Source organism: Corythoichthys intestinalis, chromosome 15 (genome assembly GCF_030265065.1).
Source record: "Corythoichthys intestinalis isolate RoL2023-P3 chromosome 15, ASM3026506v1, whole genome shotgun sequence".
Taxonomy (NCBI): Eukaryota; Metazoa; Chordata; class Actinopteri; order Syngnathiformes; family Syngnathidae; genus Corythoichthys; species Corythoichthys intestinalis.
The window spans coordinates 8,576,624-8,598,857 of record NC_080409.1 but is presented as its reverse complement, the minus strand read 5'-3'; the positions used below and the strand labels follow the sequence as shown (position 1 = coordinate 8,598,857).

Below are 22,234 nucleotides of genomic sequence, written 5' to 3'. Positions count from 1 at the left end.
AATGGAGACGAAATGGATGACTATTACCTTCAAAAATAATATTTTCTTAGAGCTTTCTGACCTGACTGTATTCTACAAATGTACTGTTTTAAGTGCATAAAATGTGTTAAACTTTTTAGTCAAAATTCTGAGTATAAAACATAAGAATTTCTCTACATAAATAAGACAAAAGTTCAAACATTCATATTTATGTCACACTGCTGTTGCCATAGCTGTGCGCTCCCTGTGAGGGTGGTATTACAGTAAAAAGACATCAAAGTGATAAATCGTGTGCACATGTAATGGGAAGCACACTGAATGAAGAAGTGTTGTTCCACTCAAGTCTCGGCCTTACATGTACTTATATAAATGAAGTACATAACACATGAAAAAAAAATAAAAGTGCTTTTGATTGACAATATTTTCTTGTAGGCAAAGCTCAGTGTCAATGAATCATTTATTTTCTTGAAACAAACTATGCAACAAAATCGAATGAGGAGGACACAGACTGTAATTAAGTCATTTTCTTTATCAAAAATGTGGTCATAAATAAATCAAAAATCCAATTTCAAAGCACTATTGTATGACAATTTAGTTTTAGTTTGTGTTGACTGTTATATGAATGGGTTTATGTGTTTTTTTTTTCATTAAAAGAAACAAGACTTTGCTATAACAATAATTCAAGTGCTAATAAGCTTCTTCAAAACACAAAACAAACACACTTAAGACATTGATTAGCATGATCGCTAACTAGCTTAGCGCTCTGTGCTAAGCCATAACATCTCATAAACAAAGAATACAGACAATACAATTGGCTTCATTTACACACCTCTGACGGAGGCAAACTGGATCTAATGACACACAAGAGAATCCAATTTGCGACACTTGTTAATATTATTGATTCAGCAACCAAACCTGAGTGGAGCCGTGAACTCTCTCTCTCTTGCTCTAATCACTGGCATGCGCAAAGCCTCACATGACACACTAACCTCAGGACCCAAACGGGACTGCTCAATGCTGCCAGCAAAAATTGGTAATCAAATTCATTGGCAAAAATCGATTGACTTTCCTAATGAACAATTTAAAGGTTAAGTTTAAAAAAAAAAAAAAAAAATTAAAAAAAAAAAAAAAAAAAAAAAAAAAAAAAAAAAAGGATAGTGGGAGTAATTTTGACTGGGACCGGGATTGATCTGGGCATTCCTTGTGCTCGTGCCAATATGCGGCACATTCGCTGCTCAATATTTAGTTGCACCGCTGGCGCAAATTTATGGCCGTTAGATCTCATAGTTTATTTTTGGCCAAATACGTTACCTCGCTGGCTGCCATTGATGGTGCTTGACTTCCAGTTGATTTTGACTGGCGAGGTGCAAGACCTTCGTGAAGTTGGCCCCCCCACTAGACGCAAATTTACATTAAAATGTCAATCGTTTGTGCTTGTTTGTGTTGTAAAAAGTTTGGTTTGTGCTTCTATCGTTTTTGCTATAGAACAGGGGTGGGCAAACTATTCCACAATGGGCCGCCGTGGGTGCGGGTTTTTGTTCATACCCATCATGAGGACAGCCTTTCACCAATCCGGTTTCTTACAAGTGCAATCAGTAGATTTCAGTCAGGTGCTTCTTGTTTCCACTGATTCCTCATTGGCTAAACTGTCTGTTCTTAATAAGTTTGAACAAAGACCAGGACCCACTGCGGCCCTCGAGGACCGGTTTGCCCACCTCTGCTATAGAAGAACTGTAAATAGGTGTATCTGAGGTCAACCAGCCCCCCGTTTTGATAAAAACTGGCTAAAAACTGTGTCAATTGTTCATGCTTCGTTTGTGCTGTAAAAATTTTCATTTGTGTCGCTATCGTTTTTCAGATATTGAGATATTAATTTCGAGTGATGACGCCCCATTTACGGCGGAAATGAACCGCAGTGGTGCCATTCGTTTGTGCTGATATTGCTTTATAAATATTGAGATATTAAATTTCGAGGGATGATGTCATTCGCAGCCCCTCTGTCCCAGCTGACGGAGCGTATCAACTTTGTCAATAACATAGGGATGGCCTTACAACTTGCACAAAAGTAGCACAAACAAAGGGCACCATTTCGGGTCCATTTTGCAATAAATAGGGGGCTGTGTGACGTCATCACTCAAAATTGATATCTGAATATCTCAAAACGATAGCAGCTCAAACAAAACTTTTTACAGCACAAACAAAGCCTAAACGACTGACGCCATTTTTAATCAAAATTGGCTGGTTGACCTCAGATTGGCCCATAAAAGAAATGCAAATATCTGAAAAATGATAGCAGCACAAACGAAAAAAATTTACAGCACAACGTTGCACAAACGATTGACATCATTTTTAGATACATTTGCATCTGTTGGTGGGCTAACTTCACGGAGGTGGGGGACCTGTTCGTTCGCCCCTCCCAGTCAAAATGGATCGGACGTTGACCGCCGTCAATGGCGCTGGAGGATGAGAATTCACAGCCAGTCCTTAGAATCAGTGAATTGGACACCTATCATTGTCAATGGCAGGCAAGGAGTTCAGTTTGTGTCACTTACTGTAAGTTTTGCATCATTTCTTCTTGATTTTTTGGGCATATCTGGGCATCATCCTGGTTGATTTTGGGGCATTTCTAGGTGACTTCCTGTAGATTCGGGGTCACTTCTTTGGCTGCCATTGACTGTGCTAGACTGTGCTAGACGTCCAATCCATTTCGACTCCCAGTCACGTTTTCACATGTATTAACAGTTAGGCTAGGTACATTGAATTATTCAAATATATTTGGATCGTATTTAATCTGAAGTGCTTGAACAAATTAGGCGATTTACATGTAAAACGTGATTCATGATACGAAAAAAAAAAAACATGATACGAAAGCCACTCCGGAACTAATGAATCTTGAAGTAGCACTGTATACTGTATTGATCCCAATTGTTAACGTGGGAAAAATGCTGATTCAAATTTTACTCATTTCAGAAACAGTCCTGTTGTCCTTAAAAAGTTTATTCTCTTCTTTTTCCACCCCATGTACATAAAAAGAAATATACACACATTGCACTTCCACAATACAGTTTCCCTGTACCAACCTACAAAATCAGCGCTTTTACACTTTTTACCCACATTAATGAAACAAACTTTGGACATGCCGAGGGTTAACGCACCAAGATTTAGTTGGAGGGAGAAGTGTATATGATATAGTAAAGACACACAGCGACTATACAGAAGTCTGTTAAAAATCAACTAGTGTTTTGGTTTACAAGCACTAGTAGTAGTGATTTGAACATTTCAAAAACCCAATTTATAGCCAACAATAGCATGATGTCCATAACATAGGACAGAAGAGAAGTAAGATGAAGCACTATAGGCACAATAGGCTTTTCATACTTACATTATTTACACTTTCTTAAACCTTCTAAATTGACTTTGGATTGTAAACTTAGCGAGAGTTACCACTGATAAAAGAAAAGAAAAAATCCTGACATGAATGAGCCTAGCACAAAAATAACCCCAGATGACAAAATGAGAGCAAGCCAAAGAGAGGATTGCTCAGTACTGCAAAAAGGGAATGAAACAAACCCCGCTTTAGCTCCTGAGAGCAGCCAATCTGGACTGCATGTCTTCGATGTCTTCCTCCGATTCGTTGTCTGAAGCTGCGGTGGCGCCTTGAGGCATCTCGGGCAGGGCGTCCGTGACTTTGCTGGGCGCTTTACCGAGGGCACCTAACAAAGTATCAAAACTCAAACATTTAATCAATTTTTCCTGAACAAATTATTATTATTTTTACACACTTGCGCGGCGTTCAGGCCGGAAGCATTTTATCCTCAAAGTCAATGTCATCGTGCGTTCAAATGCGACGGAATGCCTCGCGACGAGCAACACGTGACGCAATGTCACCATGCTCGACAAGACTAGTCACGCGTTGAAATTCCGCACCACGGAGCACATGGCCGAGTTGATCTTTCTGCGACAGATTTTAGAGACTACGAGGAAGCGGCCAATCAAATATGTTTTCTCATTCACGTGACTTGAGTTGCCGGAGCTGGCCCAGAACCTTCCTTGACATTCAGTCAACGAAATTCGGGAAAAAAAAGCAAAAGTAGGAATACAAAAATACTTAAAATATTAGGAGAATGAAGTCATACATACAAATTATGAGATTCTATTATAAGATTAAAGACGTTTTGTTGCTTATTTTTTACGTGAACTGGAAGTGGTTTGGTTTCACAGACAGACTTTTACCAACACAAAACTACTTTTGGCGTAATATTAGGAGACTGAAGTCATATTAGGAGAATAAAAGTAATAAAATGATTAAAGTCATTACATTATTCCCTATAGACTAATCTGAGCAAAACGACCAGAAGTACCCGGTCCGCAGATGCTAGCGTTGCCAACCGTCCATTGAAAAACGGGATCATCTCGTATTCAGAAACAAAAGTACGCGTCCCGTATTGAGCTTACAAGGTACGCGCTCTGTCCTGTATTGTCATGAAAATCGAAAATGGTGGTAGTATCATTTGTAGAACGAACGAATACTGTTATGGTGCTTTTCAAGAGTATGTAGGGGAACACACTCCCCAAGTTTTCTGACCAATGAGCTGACATAACAACGACAATCCCGTTCATCTCATTGGTCGAGGGACTGTAGGTTGTCATTACCATACAGGAAGACAACAGAGTGTGGGAGATAAGAAGTTTGATTGAAGCTTGAGTAAAAAACATGTTGAAAATGATGTTCGTTTGTTTTCTTGCTCTTCTCTGTGTACGTTGCCTATTTGTATGAAATTTTTGTGTTCTGTCAATTTTGTTTGCGTATTAAAAATACATTGCCAGTTATGATTGTTTTTCAATATGATTATATCACTGAAATACAGTGGTACCTTTACTTCTGAACGTCTCTCCATACAGAATTTTCAGGTTACATGACAATATTGCCTCTTGTTAAAAAAGAAATTGCAGGATACGGAAGGCAAAAATACAGTACGGGCTGCTACTAGACGTAACATACTTATAGCTGCTCTGCCATTGGGTATTGCCTAGCATCTTCCTGGGATTCAATTGGCTACTGTATGGGTATGTGTGCATCCCAGCATCTTTTCATTTGCCCCTCAGGCCATGAGGTGTTTCGACAGACATATGTGAGTGTATTAACTTTTATTCTTTGTTTTCTTACATTGTGCACAACTCTAATTTTATGTTTATTGAGCAATATTCTAATTGTAACATGTATTTGTTATGTGTTTTGATGCATTTTCATGACGCAAACTGATGTCAACGTAAAGGTTGGTGTGAACACAAAACAGCATTCGACGACGGGCGTACAACGAGCAACGCGATGACGCGGGACAAAATGTGGCTTTACATTTATTTAACTCAATGCCTGCCATTCGCAGAGTTATAGACGTCCAATCCATTTTGTCTGAGGAGCGACCCATTCAAACTGCATTGAACGTCTAGTGGCACTGAAACATGACAGCAGCCCCAATAAAGCAGACGTGTCATCATCACCTGCTGTGATCTCAAATAGGATCCTGTCCACTTCCTCCTCAACCTCCTCTTCCATGTCCTCGCCATCTTCCACGCTCTCAAATGTGTCCTCCAACATTTCTTCAATAATCCCAGCCTGGGGGAAAAAAAACAATAACTATTGCAAATTTTGTACTAGCGTTAAGGCCGCAATTTGTGAGATTGTGTATCGGTAACTACTGCGCCAGACCTTCATCATCTCCTTTGATAGCTCCCGCATGGTAGCTTGTATCTCAGGGACTTTAATGAGATTCTGCATGGCTTTCATCACCTCTGTGCTCTTCTGCAGAGAGCCAGCAACACGCAGCAAAGCTAGGGGAAAAAAAAACCTACATAATATGTTCACTTTGCAGCCATTTAGGGTGGTTTCACACTAGACAAAGAGGACCAGGGTCCAGTTGGAGAGCTACCTCGCAGCAACCCTTGCAAATGAGTTGTTGAAAAAGTTCAGCATTCACACTGCATCAACAGAACTTTTCGTGTAGCATCACGTGGACGAAAGGCGTACTCACTGATTGGACAAATAGAAGAGGAAATACCGCCTTCCTGGGATGGGAGGGCCACGTAATGTAGCACAGCATATTTTTACATGTTAAACTGTACATGTCCAATACAACTGATGTTGTATTTTGTTTTTTTTTTGTTATTACAGTCTTTTATTTTGTATTTATAATATAACCGAGCATCTGTATGTGACTTTTTTTTTGTCAACTGACTGTTTTATGAAGCAGAAGTTTGTATGCATGTAATTCAAATTTTTAAAAAAATGCAGCATAGCATAGCAAGTCACCGCTCGCTGAGCATTGGGGTCGCACCCTCAATGCTCAATGCCGAGCGAACTGGAGTATATAAAAAATGCAAACAAAAGGGAACCGCGTGGTACCCGAAGTCACACAGGCGCGGCATCGCTCTCACTTTCTTGACTTTTTGGACTGTCAAATTGTCGCTACTTCCAGGAGAGCGAGACTCAGGAAACTGCTGCCAGAGAGGCTATTCCTGGTGTGGCCAGTCACTCTCACACCTAACCGTCACTCTTCACCAACAGAATGCAAAACACAATCTCCACATTAAACCAGATTCTGTGTATCAAATGCAACTGCCTAGTGCAGCACAACAATATTTGACCGTGGCTAATCGTCTGTCATCTCGCCATTGTTGATTTTGAATTGCGTCCGTGCTGTACTTCTGCTTCTAAGGATGCCCTGCGTGTACCGTCACAGCTTAGGACATCACAGCTCCACGCTGTACATGAAGTAGCAAAAGCGCACCCTGCTCCAGTTGTATTCGCAAGTGAAGCAGGGTGTGCTTAAAGTGCCTATGGAAGCAAAAAGCATGTTTACTTCATCTTTCACGCAATATTTGATGCTCTTGAATGAAATGGACCACTTGGATGTGAACGGAAGCGATCGTTTTATTGATTCAATTTTCTGAATCCCACGCTATGAAAATGAGTGACTTCTGGCTCCAGTCTCGGGTTGAGGACGAATGCGAATGTAACGTCACCCGGGTCAGCATGTCACATTACAGCATTGCGTTTTAGCATGCAGATGGACTGCGGATTCAGCTGATTTTGCGGATTAATTCGTTTATTTTTCACATCACACCAGCCAAATGTGCTTCAGGGTTTTGTTGCTGCACCAGGGTGAGGCGAGTCAGCCTTTTTGGGTTTCAAAAAGTTCCTTTTCCCCCCGAGATTGGCCAAAACAAGTCCGACAACTGTGGGACCATTGGACTTACGAAGAAGTGAGTAAACTTCGTGTTTTATGTTATGTCAAATACTGGGAGATTCATGGCACACGTTTTAATACGGAGGTGGCTTGTATTTTGTGGCTGACAATGCTCCTTGTCCACCCAGAATGCCACTCGGCCCATGACCGGCAGCTTGTCGCACACCTCCATCGGTCCTCTTAGCATGCTCGCCGGGAGTGCACTATACTTGGCTTATGCTCGTGCGGTTTTCCATATCGTCCAGACTTCCAGCCCCCTCTGCCCTCTTCGTGTGCCCGGCAATAGACCACTGTCCTCGGGTTTGGCTAGGGCAGCTACGCGCTCCTCTGACGTTTGTCCGGCGGTCATTCTCCAGCTGCTTCCCCGACAAACATCCTGCCCGCAGCAGGGGAACGATGAGCTGTAACTTGCTCGCTGCCAGCGGGGTTGCCAATCCTTGAAGACAATCAACAACCTTGCCACCGTGTGACATGATCCCGGGTAGTTTTGTGTGATTTTTCGCTTCAAAAGGCGAGAATAAAACTTCAAAACGTCGCTCTGTTCGGGTTAGCATGTTGGCTAGCTGTCACGCCTCCTGGTTTGTTTAAGCTCTCCTAAGCCGGGGCAGGGAAATGACAAAAGCCGGACAACTCCAGTGGCCTAAAATATCGTTGGAGAGGTGCAAGAAGTCGACAGTTTTGACCATCATGGTGTAATTTTGCCATGTCGTACTGAATAAATGCATTTTTAATATTTCATATTCCATTTAGCACAAGTCTTGTCATGATTATACCATTTATTTAGCAATTGGGGAAAAAGACTTTGATAAAAGAATATTCTGTAAAAATATTGGAGTAGACAGATTGAAACAATAACATTTTGCGGCTCTATTCGTCGCATTTTCCTCGTTCTGAATAATTCCCCCTAAATGGGCTGAATTCTAAATCAGATGAAATCGTGACCCTGCCGACATTATCCTCCAGCTGGGGACGCTAGAGCGCTATAATGACAGTTTGGGGCTAAACGGCAGATTAAAAGACTAATTTCTCATTATCTGTGCTTTCCCAAATTGTTGTATATAGTCAAATCGTCTCAAAATATGATTCTAATTCAAATACTAATGCTATTTAAGATTTTTTTTACGCTGCCGCTGGCACTTCATGACAGACCGAGACCCATGATTTTTGAGCGGACCAAAGTTCGGTTGTTTGGTCTGATCTATCGTTCGAATGCGCTTTCACATTAACAAATCGAAGCGGACTATCTGACAAAAAGAACTCTGGTGTGTTTAAAACAGACCAAACAGTGCTAGTGTGAAAGCGCCCGTAGATCAAATTGAGTTGAACTGCGAAGCAAAACTTACAAAGCTGATTCTTCATACTGAGTGTGACAGAGTTGAGGTGGGCTTTAGAAGAGTAGAGCTTGGTGACTGCTCGTTTGGACTGAATCATCTCTTTGGCAAGGATCACGCAAACGTCCCTCTGACCCTTTTTGGCAGCATCTTTGATGGATCGCTTGACTTTTTCCTCTTCCCTTTGAATATCTGAAACAAAATTGAATTTATGAGTTTATTCAGGCTAGATCATGGGTGTCCAAACTTGTACGCATGGGCCGCTGTGGGTCCTGGTTTTTCTTCTTACCAATCGAGCACAGACAGTTTAACCAATGAAGTTTGTTCTAAAACAAGCAGCACCTGACTGCAATCAACTGATTAAACTTTTGAGACACCAGATTGGTGAAAAGGTGTGGTCTTATTTTGTAGGAATGAAATCTAGCACCCACTGCGGCCCTATGTGGAATAGTTTGGACACCACTGGGCTAGATTGATACTACCAAATGTAAGGAATGCTCCCTAGACGGCATTTAAATACACCGATTGATGATGATACGTACAAATTTAAGCGTTGCACAATTAGATTAACATTGTGTAAATGACGCCATTTTCTTACCTCGAATTTGTCTGTCGATCGTTCTTGATTCCTTTCTTATTTTCTGGGTCCACTCATTTATCTAGAATGACAGCAGGCCAAAAGTGGGTATAAATTACTGTTGCCACAACACTAAAATTTTCATCTCAATATATCGAAAATAAAAAAAAAAAGCTCGATGGCATTTTCGATACCGCACAAATACTAAAAGATGTTTTTTCAGTGAACTCTCTTTTTTTTCCCTCTTTCTCTTTCGCCATTGACGATGACAGACTTCCAATCATGTGGTCCTTAAAAACTCAAAACTCTTTGAATGAGTTTATCACTGGTAGACGTCGATTCAATTTTAACTGGGGGGGTTGGTTCATTCGCTGCCACCCTCCCACTTCAAATGGGTTGGCTGGCCAGTGCCGTCAAGGGTAGCCATTGAGTTAACAAGAAAAATGTAAAAATATCCTCCAAGATTATTCACGATTCGGCCGTAGAAGATTCCAGAATGATTCGCAAACATCCAATTTCTGATTTTTTAAATATGCCAAGTAAATCGAACTAAAACACAGCACGGTCTTCCAGACGCCATGAGGTACAGACCAAGAGTAAACATCCATAACTCACGTTTCGTAGATACAAAACAGCAAAAAGCATGGCTGACCTAACCAACTGTGACAGCCCTAAACTGTTGTTTTATTTGGAGAAGCCTCCAGTCGGCTGATCGTCGCCTACGCCGGCTGGCTGCCTCCCCTCCCAGCTTGACGTGTGCTGATCAACACGGAATGGGTAGACATCGTGGTCGCTGCTGATTGGTCACTGAAGGACGCCACAAACTTCAAAAACCAGCCGCTGTCAACGCTCTGGGGGGGTCGCATTGACAGCATTCGGGCCGCGTTCCTCCTCGCCAGCTGTTTGCTCGCCATCCATTCGCCTTCGCACTCGATCGCTTGTTTGATAGACTCCCACTTTTTCGGTCAAGTCTTTTGTGTTTTGCCATTATTGGATCGTTTTTGTTCACCACTGTAAATAAGAGCACCAAAGCAGTAGGGGTAAGCTGCCATTTCTGTTCAACCTGTTTTCTCCTGTTTATTTTAGGAAGCCAGGGTAGTGGCTGTCGTTTTGTCATTTCCTATTTTCGATCAGGGTTTAGTTAGCGGGTGGGGTTTAAGTGTAGATTCCTTTTGTTTGTTGTTTTGGCCTGGGCTTACCCTGAACGAAAGCTTCTTCCGCATTTTGTATTCATTGTTACTTGTGATTTAGACTTGTGTAAATAAATTGTGTCCACTTGTAAACGTGCGGCTCGTTTTATGTTCCACCCTTCGCGAGCCGTCAGTGGGACGTAACACCAACCAACTTCTCCGTGATATCAGACATGCTCCCAAAAATTTCAAAGCAGACGTGTGGCAATTCCACAATTGGATTCGACTAGAAAATCTTCTAGAAAACAGGGGATTTTGAAGAATGTTGAAAGCAATAGAGCCGAGGTATGTCATCCCATTCTGACGCCATTTCACTGAAACAGCACACTGGCTCTCTACAAGCAGAAAAAAGTAGAAATCATGCAATCGCTGTTGAATGTAGACAGACTCGCCGTTACGTCCAATGCATGAAAACCACACGGGTGCTAATACGGCTGAGCTGCTAAGCGGTGCTGTAAATGAATGGAACATCGCAAAAAAAGACGTTTTTGTTGTTACAGACAACTCAACTAATATGGTTGTCGCTGCTGCCCAGCTGGGTAAATTAAATTTAGCTAACTGACATGCTACGCCCAAAAGGTGGGAATCGTGGGGCACCTAACGATTCGATTACGCTTCAGAGGGTACGATTCAATTATAAATCGATTATTGATGCCCTCCAGCTATCAGCTGCTTTTAATGTTTCGTACATTAGTGACAAAAATTGTAACAAAATCCTCTCAGGCTTAAATAAACTACTATTTCAGTATCAAGTTAACAGTTCAAAACAGTAAATAAAATACTCAAGTCCCCATTCAGTATCAGCAGCTTTAAAATACATTCAATTAAGTTAATGTTGTTAATCAATCATTAAAGTGGTTAAAATTGCTCCCGTTATTCCATAATTTCCCTTCTGTCTACTTTCGACAAGTTATAAACGGTTTCATCATTTAAAGATAGATTCAAATCAAGATTTTGCTGATTCATGAGTATTTTAGATAAAAAGTTAATAAGGTTTGTTACAACAGCCTTCTAGAGAAGTATACTGCTTTAAGAGGGCGGCTGTTTACTAACGCCGGCGAGATTAAAAAAAAAAAAAAAAAAAATACATGACTGCAGCCAACAGGCGCTACAAACTACGCCCACATAATGCTACGGTAGATATCACATGTATGATGAACTAGATGTGAAATGACGGCCTCGCCTGCATTAGCAGCACATTTATAGAAAACTAGATGCGAAATGACAGATTTGCCGGCGTTAGTAAACAGCCGCCGTCTTAAAGCAGCTTCCCTGGAAGGCTGTTGTAGCAACCATTCCAAGCGAACCTAATTAACTTTTATTCTAAAACACTCCTGAATCGGCAAAATCTTGACTTGAATCTATCTTTAAAACAGGTTTTAAAACTTTCACATGTCGAAAGTACACAGAAGGGAAATTATGGAATAGCGGGAGAAATTTTAACAACTTTAATGGTTGATTCACAAAATTAAATTAATTGAATGTAGTCTAAAGCTACTGATACAGAATGGGACTGCTGATACAGAATGGGGTCTTGAATATTTTATTTACTGTTTTGAACTGTTAACTTGACACTGAAATAGTTGTTTATTGAAGCCTGAGAGGATTTTTGTACAATTTTTATAACTAATGTACGAAACATTAAGAGCAGCTAATAGCTGGCTTGGGGTGCTTCAATAATCTATTTATAATCGAATCGTAGCCTCTGAATGTAATCGTAAACGAATCGTTAGGTGCCCAAAGATTCCCACCTCTAGTTAACGCTGACATGAACGTTTCCGACTAGCTACGATAGTTAACTCCAGCGTGTGTAGTGTGTCTAGCAGTGGTAAAACTGTAAATTAAGCTTTTAACGAGGCAAATGACGAAGCTGATTAGCATGCCAATTTAATTTTATTCAGAATATTTCATTTATTTTTGTACTTTTTTACTTTATTCAACCCAACATTATACTTATATTCCAATTTGCTAATATATGTTGTTTTGAAAAATAAAAATCATGCTAAATGGAAAAGTTTTTTTTCTCAAAAACTCAAAACATTTTAGAGCTGTACTTGCAATACCATGATACCATGATATTTTTGCTTAAGGTTGTCATACCATCAGAATCTCATAGCGGCACATGCCTACTCAAGAGTAGTGCAAAATCAAATTTACCCCATCGGAACACATTTCTGGTGACCTGTAGTTGTTTAAAAACAAACAACTGAGCAGTTTTGCAATCAAATATCAAATCTGGATACAACATTTCGATATGTTTCACAATCTTTATGTTAAATTGCTTACAGTACACTGATATTGATTACAATCATACAACAGCTTATTTTTGCAAATGCTCATAGTAAAATACTCCTGAAGTCTCAAGCAAGAGCTAGACTTCCAAAATAAGGTTTCCAGGGAATCATTAGGGTTTCAAAATAAGGCTTCAAGACAGGCTTTGATTCACAGAAGGGTTTCAATTGAAAAACTGTCCGTCAGTTAGCCCTTTCTATCTTTCATCAATGTGTTTTCGTCTTTATTTTGTCCGTTTGTTTACATGGAGGACAGTGACAGCAGCCTAGTTTCAATGCTAGTTTTGCTAACTACGACGCAGCGTGAAAAGCCCTTATTATTGACCGAAAACTAATTTCATTGCGTTTCGAGCACCAATTACGCAAAGAATGCAAACAAGCGTGTACCTGCCAAAGATTTAACGCGTTTGAGAAGGTTTTCTCCGTGATTTTCTGAGCTAACGTTAGCATAGCTAAATTAGCGCTACCTCGTTTTGACTTCAAACGGCAATTTGTTAATGTCATCTGCTTTGTTTTAGCGGTCGGTGCTTACCAAATCTTTCGGTGGTCTCTCCGCTGTTCTTCCGAACAGTCCCATTGTGGCAAAATGCCTTCAAAACCGAGCGAGTTATTCGCCTACTCACTGGAAGTAAATGACTAGCTGCAATGATTTGACAAACACTTCCTGTTCACCCCGAGTGCGGATATAAACCAGGTACCAGGTGAAGAAATATGTAATTAAAAATAAAATTAATTAAAATAACAAAAAAGACTAGCAAATAAATACAATTGTCATGCCGTTACTTTTGGCGTTATCAGCTTAGATGTAGCTTCGCCAAACAACCACGTTATTCAATACCTAAATGAATGAACTAATGTAAACACAGAAGACAATTTGCAAATATGAGTAAACTATGAAGCTATGTATTGCAATTGTTATATGTATGTTATATGCATTTTGAAATGTACATTTACATGAGACCACACCTGTGGTACAAGTTCAACAGTAAAATATATACAGTCACGTCATTGACCTTTATATATAGTTACAATAACAGTAATATACAGCGCAAAAAGGCAACACTGCTCCAATTAAGCAAAACAAAAAAAAAGAAAAATTGAACATCACTAATTTTCTTCGTCATCGAAGCCCCGTTGTGACGTTTCAAAGGTTCTCATTTCCAGCGAGTTCTAGACTGTTCTGTGAAAGACCGCCGCACGCACCAATCACGTAAGAGCAATCGGAATGATACGCCAATCGGTGACGCGAGAAGGCGGGTTGTAAACGCGGCAGGCTCTTAGATCCTATGATGATGTTTACGGTCGCCTCGGAGTGGGAGAATCCGCTCTGTTCACCGTTGCCCTCAGGATTACGCCGGATGAGTTAGCTATAAACAGACCGAATTACATAACAGAGCGTAATTTACTGAGCGCACTTGTAGTTGGCGGACGTGTTGATTTTCAGGCTCCTATATTCCTTTTTTTTTTTTTTTTTTTTTTTTTTTTAATCTTACGAGAGTAAGGTAATATCGTCTGGTTCTCAAAGGTGGCAAGTGCAAAAGGATAAGTTTGCCAGTGGGGTAAATAAGAGCTTCCATCATGTCAGTGGTCGGCATTGATGTGGGTTTCCTGAACTGCTACATCGCCGTGGCCAGGAGCGGTGGTATTGAAACCATCGCCAACGAATACAGTGACAGATGCACGCCGTAAGTATGACAGTCATGAAATGGAAAAAAAAAAAAAGACGCGTCATCGCGCGGGGAAAAAATGGTCCTGTTTTGTGTTTGTTACGCAATGTGTTCGCTTTTTATGACGACGCTGTGACGAGGGATGCTGGTGCTGGCTGCAGCCAGGGATGCTGCATGGCTCAAAATGGGAAGGCCTTTTACCCATTTTACTCAGAAGTCCAAATGGTGATAGACTTGGCGGTGAAAGCAATCTGATTATTTCCAATCAAACTAACTTATCTTGCCTTTATGTAAGGGTGGTGTAAGAATAACCACTGTAGTAATACTGTACTCATGTGCGTCATATTTTTTTCAAAGTACAAAATGAAATGGTTCCATTCAGTAGTGGTGTGCGATATGGGAAAAAAATCTTTTATATCACGATAGCCAGGGTTGCAAACAGACTTGCAGGGGCCCGGGACAAGAGACCATTATAGGGCCCCACCCCACCTCAACCCTGCCACCGGCTTGTCTTTTAACGCTTTGCAAGCAATGACAGTGTATATTTTCAAATTATTTAATTTGAGATTGAAAGTTAAATTTAACAGACCGTAATGTGATGTGACACAATATAAACAAACAATTTCCATCTATTGTCCCATGTAGGTTACAGTACAATACAACTGAGAGTGCTATGCCTGCCTGCTAAGCAACAAAAGAGTATAACTAAACATGCTGTGCCCGCCCCCTTCATATCCCTGGGGTTATCTAGCCCTCTAACAGTGATGTGCTTAGATTTTTTGACAGCAAAGTCATTTATAACATGAGTGAAATCCAGTTTTTGAGCAAGCTCACGCTCAATGGAGAGCATGGTTGGGTTGTTAACCCAACATAAATCCAGCCGCCGGACCCCGAGTCTGTTCAGCCTCGCGCACCTGCTCTACACAGACTAACATACTAGCATATCCCTGATCTCCCATCACCTTCTCTCTCCTCGGCTCAACGCTGGCAGCATGTCTTGTCATACAGCAGCTCAATAGGCTACAATTGGCCGGTGGTAGACTTGAATCAGGCTTTGGTCATGGTGAATGCAAACGTTCAGTGTTTGCGGCGGTTGTTCACTTACCGACATCACCGTCCACAGCCAACTCTAGCCCTACTCCTCTGGCTTCTTGTCCCCCTTTTAAAAACTTAATCATTTTTTCTTGTTCACATGTATGATCTTTATTTCTTTTTCTTTTTTTCGTTTCCTTTCAGCGCACTCGATTTATGACGACTCGCCATGTTTAGAGATTATAACAAGGCCAGATTTGAATTTCCCGCTTCAGGGCACGTACGTAGTGTAGCCTTGAGTGCACCAAAGCTGGGTCAAACCATTTTCTGCTAAGACAGCGGGGTGGGGGTGGGGGGTCGTGAATAAAAAGGAAAAAATATATACCGGTATTTTAAATATTTAATATTTTAATTTTTTTTTATTTTTTTTTTAATGGAATTATATTGTCGTCATCATCGGTATCATTGACAGTCATTGACAATTACAAAATGTGATATGATTTGCCCGAGGGAACCGAAGAAGACGACAAAGGCGGACGAGATGAAGCATATGCTTATCAGTTTCCCATCCCCCATACAACTAAAGACGCACATTCAGGCATGGGACATAGATCAAAACTGTAAAATAGCTTCAGAGTGCGTCTGTACGCGGCGAAGGCTGAGCAGCGAATCTGTTTTTAAGTATATATCGAGTAGAACATAATATCTAATCAGACATTGATTTCAATAAAAATGGAATGTAAAGTAAAATAAATTAAGGATCATTCAGGGGCCCCTATGGTCCTGAGGCCCAGGACAACATAATCAGGGCACAAGGAGACGTACAACCATGCACGTCATTGTCCTACGGACAATTTAAGGTGTTTGATCAGCCTACTACACGTTTTTGGGATGTGGGAGGAAACCGGAGTCCCCGGAGAAAACCCATGCAGGGACGGAGAGAACATGCAAACTCCACACAGGAAGGCCAGGGCCCGGGATTGAACCTTTGATCTCAGAAATGTGAGGCAGACATGCCAACCACGCGGCCACCGGATGTGAAATGTAGCATTTAAATTTAATGTTCTGAGATCATTATTTCTTCAGTTGCTGATAAAATTGTTTCATGACTTGATAGTTGTACAATTTACTTTGGCCTCCCTCAAAATACCCTCCATAAACTGCAACAGGTCCAGAATTCAGCCGCTCGCATCATAATCCCACCACATCACTCCAGTTCTCCACCAGCTCTATTGGCTTCCGGTCCACTTTCGCATCCAGTTCAAAGTTCTCCTCCTCACATTCAAGTCCATCCGCAACCTGCCACTCTGTACCTTTCCGACCTCCTCCATACTACAATTCCCTCCCGTGCCCTCAGGTCCTCTACCTCCATACACTTGCCCCCCCCCTCCCGCTCACCTTAGCACCATGGGGAGCAGAGCATTCAGCCGCTCAGCTTTGGAATTCACTACCACCCAACCTTAGGAGCACCGACTCACTCCCCCTTTTTTAATCTTAACTCAAAACTCACCTGTTTAGACTTGCATATCCATAATAATCCCTGATTTCTTTGTGTTTTACTGTTCTGCTAATTTTTTTCATCTATTAGTATTTGTATTGTTTTAAACGTTCTATACTTAATTATTTTGACTATTTTTAGTCTTTAATACGTCTAATTGTTTTTTTAAATGATTGTACGGCTACCTTGAGTGCCAGAAAGGCACCTTCGAAAGGCACCTTCAAATAAAATGTATTATTCTTATTATTTAGTTTGTCATAGGGCTGCAGCTATCGATTATTTTAGTAGTCGATTAATCGATCAACTTGTTAATTCGATTAATAGAGTAATCGAATAAGGAATATGAGAAATTAAAATACCTGAGCAGAGCTTCAAACATACATAGCAAAAGTCTGCCAGCTTAAATGCTATAAAATGCTAACTTTTTTTAACAATGCTCTTAACAAATGGTTCAAACACATATTCTCACAAAAAACGGCTAAATATACCTATAAACTAAATTACGAATGCATTAAAAAAAAGCTCAAACAAAAACTTATCTTGGTCTTATCAAGAAGCAGCTGGATTTAACCATGTTAAATGATTTATGCCATATTCACTGTTGCCACTAGAGAGCAGTGTATCCACCCAAATCAATAAAACTAAATGCAAACACTTTCAAAACAAACCATTACAACGCCACTTTAATTAAACGAATACTCGAAGCAGCAAAATTTAATTCGAATCATTTTTTTCTTTAATCAAATTACTCGAGGTAATCGATTAATCGTTGCAGCACTAGTTTGTGGTAATGTGATCATTTTAGTTTCATTTTAAAACCTTGAGTTTGAATGCCATTTGATTTAATGAACTGCTATTATTTCGGTCTCTCTGGATGTTGAGAGGTGAATGTTATTTTGGGGGACATCAAGAGGTCACATTATGTATACATGATGTGCTATACTGTGAGTGATAAGGGATGCAGGCATGTATATGTACTTGCTGCTCAACATCACCATATTGGCAATAGGATAACCTCATGCTGGTATGTCGTTTTACATCAATTTGACTTCAGGGGCGTCACTAGCAGTGTTGTTAATTTTACTTTAAAATAGTAATTAATTACAGTTACAAATTACTTCTCCCAAAAAGTAATTGCGTTAGTAACTCAGTTACCTGAATGTAAGAGTAATTAGTTACTTGGCAAAGTAACTAGTGATAATTTTTTTTTTTCTCAAAAAAAATACAAAAAAAAAAAAAAAAAAAAAGCAAACAAACAAAAAAAAAAAAAACAGGTCACACAATGTGAAGTTTAAAGGATTTGGGGGACAATTGGCCCTAGCCCAATTCTTTACCCTCCACTTAACTAGACACAAGGGTATTGCGATAACTAGCTAGTAACCTTTGCTATGTGTGGAAGTAATTTCAAGTTGTGAATCAACCGTTAAAGTTGTTAAAATTGCTCCCGTTATTGCATTAGTTCCCTTCTGTCTACTTTAAACGTGTAAGTTTTAAAACTGTTTCATCATTTAAAGATAGATTTAAGTTAAGATTTTGCCGATTTAGAAGCATTTTAGATTTAAAAAAAAAAAAAAAAGTTACTTAGGTTCGCTAGGAAGGGTCTCTACATCAGGGCCTTCCTAAAAGGGTCTACTGCTTTAAGATAGCGGCTGTTTACTAACGCATGTAGTCCTTAAAACATGTTGGCAATGCAGCTGTGTCAGTTTTGCATCTAGTTCTATAATATGATATCTACCGTGTCATGTGGGCGTAGTTTGTCGGCTATGGCTACAGTCAGGTATTATTGGAGCCACCTAGCATCGCGGTTGCAACGGCGTCTTCCCCACTGCTGCTCTGCTCTCGTCCCCGTGAGTCCGTTTCTCTCAGACTTTTTTTATTCAACCAACTTAGTAACGCATAGTAACGCACGCCTTTCCCGCCTCAGTAACGGTAACGGCGTTGCCAAGATGAGAAAAGTAATTAATTAGATTACTCATTGCTGAAAAAAATAACGCCGTTAGTAACGCAGTTATATTGTAACGCCGTTATTAACAACACTGGTCACTAGACACACGACTAGGGCACTGGCGAGCGAGCAAAATTTTTTTTTAGCACTTGTCTATCATAAAAAGTCAGAAATAGCGCTTTTAACTAGATATAATCAAACCAAAATGCGAGTCTTTATTAAAAAGAAAAAAAATGACTTTTTTTGTTTTTCAACCATCAGTATTCAAAATTGGGACATCCTTTGTTGATACCTACACTCTGCTGCTTGACTATGTCAAGAGAGAAATGGGGATATATTACTTTAAGTGTTATGCACTTAATCAGTGTTTCTCAATTAGGTTGTGATGTAAAAGTGGTTTATGTTGCCTGTGCGGGTTACCTAGCTTACCTCTCTCATTCCTTCTTGCTGATTTATCCTTGCTGCGAGCAAATAACTTTTTAATATCCATTTGCAAGAGTAATGCTGTTTGAGTCAAATAGACATAAAAATAATACATCTTGTTACAGATTACAAGGACTGCAGTAACAAATAAAATGCTTGTTAGAAAAAAAAACAGCTGAAAATTATGATGAACACACATGCAAAATTGTTAGAGGTTATATCCCCAAGATAGGCAATTCATTCATACAGATTGATTCATCTTGGTCATATAAACAAATAGCATTAATAATAGTATCTATTGATACAATTCAAATACCACATATCATATTAAGCCTTTCACTCTAATCACATTTAATTGTCGTTGTATTCATAGCCAGTTAGCTAAAGGACGGCAGCTAATCTGCTACTTAAATTTGCGACCAGAGTAGTTTGCCGCAGTTAACTGCCTGATACGTAAAGAATAAAGTTGAAGCATTTAGATTCACAATTCATGGGAATAGGCGACCAAACAAACATCAACTGGGATGGGCAGTGTATCTAGCACTTACCTGTAAAGCAGGTGGGAAGATGTTATTGTTATATGATATTGATTTTGCATTCAAGTCTTGTTGGAGTAATCGAAAAAACGATTCTTAATTACATGGGGTCTATAAAACGCGCCAAGTAGTCACTCAACTTGTGATGCATCGTTGGACCATTAATATAGGCTACCCGTCTTTGTAACAACCATGTTTTTACCCCACATTACGACTTCACAACACATCAGAACAGTTTTCCAACTTGGGAACTTTGGTCTCCCGATGCACATGAACGCAGCATATCTCCCCAAGGTGCTTCGCAGAAGTATCAACTCATATTCCAAACTTAAGTGCATAAATTACCATATATTAAGGAGCCATGTGCAGATTGTGTAAATGGAGTGAATAGAGTAATATGAGTAACATACCATATTAAATAGGCGCATTCTGTAGATTATGCGACAGTGGTATGAGAAAGTATCTGAACCTTTTTGAATTTCTCACATTTCTGCATAAAATCACCATCAAATGTGATCTGATCTTTGTCAAAATCACATAGATGAAAAAACAGTGTCTGCTTTAACCAAAACCACCCAAACCTTTATAGATTTTCATATTTTAACTATGCAAACAATGACAGAAGGGGGAAAAATAAGTAAGTTCACCATCACATTTAATATTTTATAAGCAACTCAATGGGGTTCAAGTCTGGACTTTGACTTGGCCACTCCAGAACGTGTATTTTTTCCTTCTGAAACCATTCCAAAGTTGATTTACTTCTGTGTTTTGGATCATTGTCTTGTTGCAACATCCATCTTCTTTTTAGCTTCAACTATCTGACAGAGGGCCTCAGGCTTACCTGTAAAATATCCTGATAAACTTTTGAATTCATTCTTCCAAGAATGATTGCAAATTGTCCAGACCCTGATGGGCTGTTTTGCAAATTGTCCAGACCCTGATGGAGCAAAACAGCCCCAAATCATGATGCTCCCTCCACAATGCTTCACGGTGGGGATGAGGTGTTGATGGTTGGTGAGCTGTTCCATTTTTTCTACATAGATGACCTTGTGTGTTACTCCCACACAATTCCACTTTGGTTTCATCAGTCCACAAAATATTTTGCCAAGACTTCTGTGGAGTGTCCAAGTGCCTTTTTGCGAACATTAAACGAGCAACAATCTAATTTTTTAGACAGCAGGGGCGTCCTCCACAGAGTCCTCCCATGAGCACCATTCTTGGCCATAGTTTTAAATCTAGTTGACGTGTGCACCGAGATATTGGAAGGTGTCAGTAATTTCTGTAAGTCTTTAGCAGACACTCTAGGGTTCTTTTTTTACCTCTCTGAGTATTCTGCGCTAAACTCTTGGCGTCTTCTTTGGTGGGAGAGAAGCAACAGTGCCAACTTGTCTGACTGTCGATTGATGAAAATTCAGACTTTAGAGGATGTTTTGTATCCTTTCCCAGCTTTTTACAAATCAACAGTCCTTGAGCAAAGGTCTTCAGATAGCTGTTTTGACCGAGCCGTGATGCACATCAGACAATGCTTCTAATCAAGACATTTTTACCAGGTGTGTGTTTTTTATAGTGGTCAGGGCAGCTTCAAACCACTCATCAGTGATTGGGCACACACCTGACTTAAAATGTTAGGTAAAAATTGGTTCCAATTGCCCTTCAAGTGTCCTTAGACAGAGGGTTCAGTTAATTATTTTCCCCCCATTGTTTGAACGCCATCCTCATTAAGATTTGAAAACCTATAAATGTATGGGTGGCTTTACCTAAAGCAGACTCTGTATTTCCATCTCTGTGATTTTGACAAAGATCAGATCACATTTGATGGTGATTTTTTGCAGAAACGTGAGAAATTCCAAAAGGTTCAGATACTTTTTCATGTAAACTTCAAAATATTTCATTATCATTATTATTATCAATTTAATCGGTGAAATTGATACTGGGGACACTGCAGATCAATACTGGGGCATGTGTCCAAGTGAAATATGTCTGGTGACGTACATGTTTGACGATACATATCATATTATACCTGTCTTCCACAGCACCATTGTTAAAGAATTTAATACATTTGGAGTTTTTCCAAGTTCTTTTTTTTTTAATTTAAAGTGACACAAATAGGCAAATTTGTCAATTCAGCACGAAACATGGTTTGGACACATGGACACCTAAAATACTGTTAATGTAAGCATGAACATCACTGTGCCCTGTGATTGCATGGGGAGCGGATCATGTTATTCCCAATGCCTCCCATGAAAAATAATGATGATACATTGCTTAGAACACAAGGTTTTTGAAGGTGAACAATCCCGCCTCAGTATGTGACATCGGAATGGAAAAGCGGCTCTCCGCTGTCACGCAGTCAATTACATTTGTTCTCCGCCAGCCACTTATCTTAGCCGGATTATTTCTCCATAGTTGACTTCATCCGCTGATGCACTTGTCTCTCTTCATCCTCATCAAGGGCTTGTGTGTCTTTTGCCGCCAAAAACCGCATCATTGGAAACGCAGCCAAGAGCCAAGTAAGGAC

At 40.0% G+C, this 22,234-nt stretch overlaps 3 protein-coding genes across 3 annotated transcripts in view; 1 reads left to right on the top strand and 2 right to left on the bottom strand.

Moving 5' to 3' along the window:
- Nucleotides 1-1,073, bottom strand: part of reep1 (receptor accessory protein 1) — a 34,193-nt gene extending 33,120 nt beyond the window's left edge. Inside the window, exon 1 of the mRNA XM_057858549.1 lies at nt 809-1,073. The gene's annotated coding sequence lies outside the window, so the exon portion shown is untranslated. The remainder of the gene's footprint in view (nt 1-808) is intronic.
- A 1,887-nt stretch (nt 1,074-2,960) lies between these two features.
- Nucleotides 2,961-13,314, bottom strand: chmp3 (charged multivesicular body protein 3). Its single transcript, XM_057858547.1, has 6 exons — nt 13,148-13,314; nt 9,156-9,216; nt 8,570-8,749; nt 5,690-5,811; nt 5,482-5,596; nt 2,961-3,692 (listed from the first exon to the last, which is right to left on the bottom strand). The coding sequence occupies exons 1-6, from the start codon at nt 13,190-13,192 to the stop codon at nt 3,556-3,558; spliced, it is 660 nt and encodes a 219-aa protein (XP_057714530.1). The 5' UTR covers nt 13,193-13,314; the 3' UTR covers nt 2,961-3,555.
- The window catches only part of hspa4l (heat shock protein 4 like), a 35,314-nt gene continuing 25,924 nt past the window's right edge, over nt 12,845-22,234 (top strand). The window contains exons 1-2 of the mRNA XM_057858545.1: nt 12,845-14,300; nt 22,169-22,226. Coding sequence (XP_057714528.1) covers nt 14,194-14,300; nt 22,169-22,226 — 165 coding nt within the window. The 5' untranslated portion in view covers nt 12,845-14,193. The remainder of the gene's footprint in view (nt 14,301-22,168; nt 22,227-22,234) is intronic.

Excerpts from the sequence above, each read along its gene's own strand:
- chmp3 (XM_057858547.1), bottom strand. The coding sequence starts at position 13,192 with ATGGGACTGTTCGGAAGAACAGCGGAGAGACCACCGAAAGATTTG. Across the intron at positions 9,217-13,147 it reads AGAGACCACCGAAAGATTTG|ATAAATGAGTGGACCCAGAA; the intron begins GTAAGCACCGAC and ends CTGTCATTCTAG. Across the intron at positions 5,597-5,689 it reads TATCAAAGGAGATGATGAAG|GCTGGGATTATTGAAGAAAT; the intron begins GTCTGGCGCAGT and ends TTTTTCCCCCAG.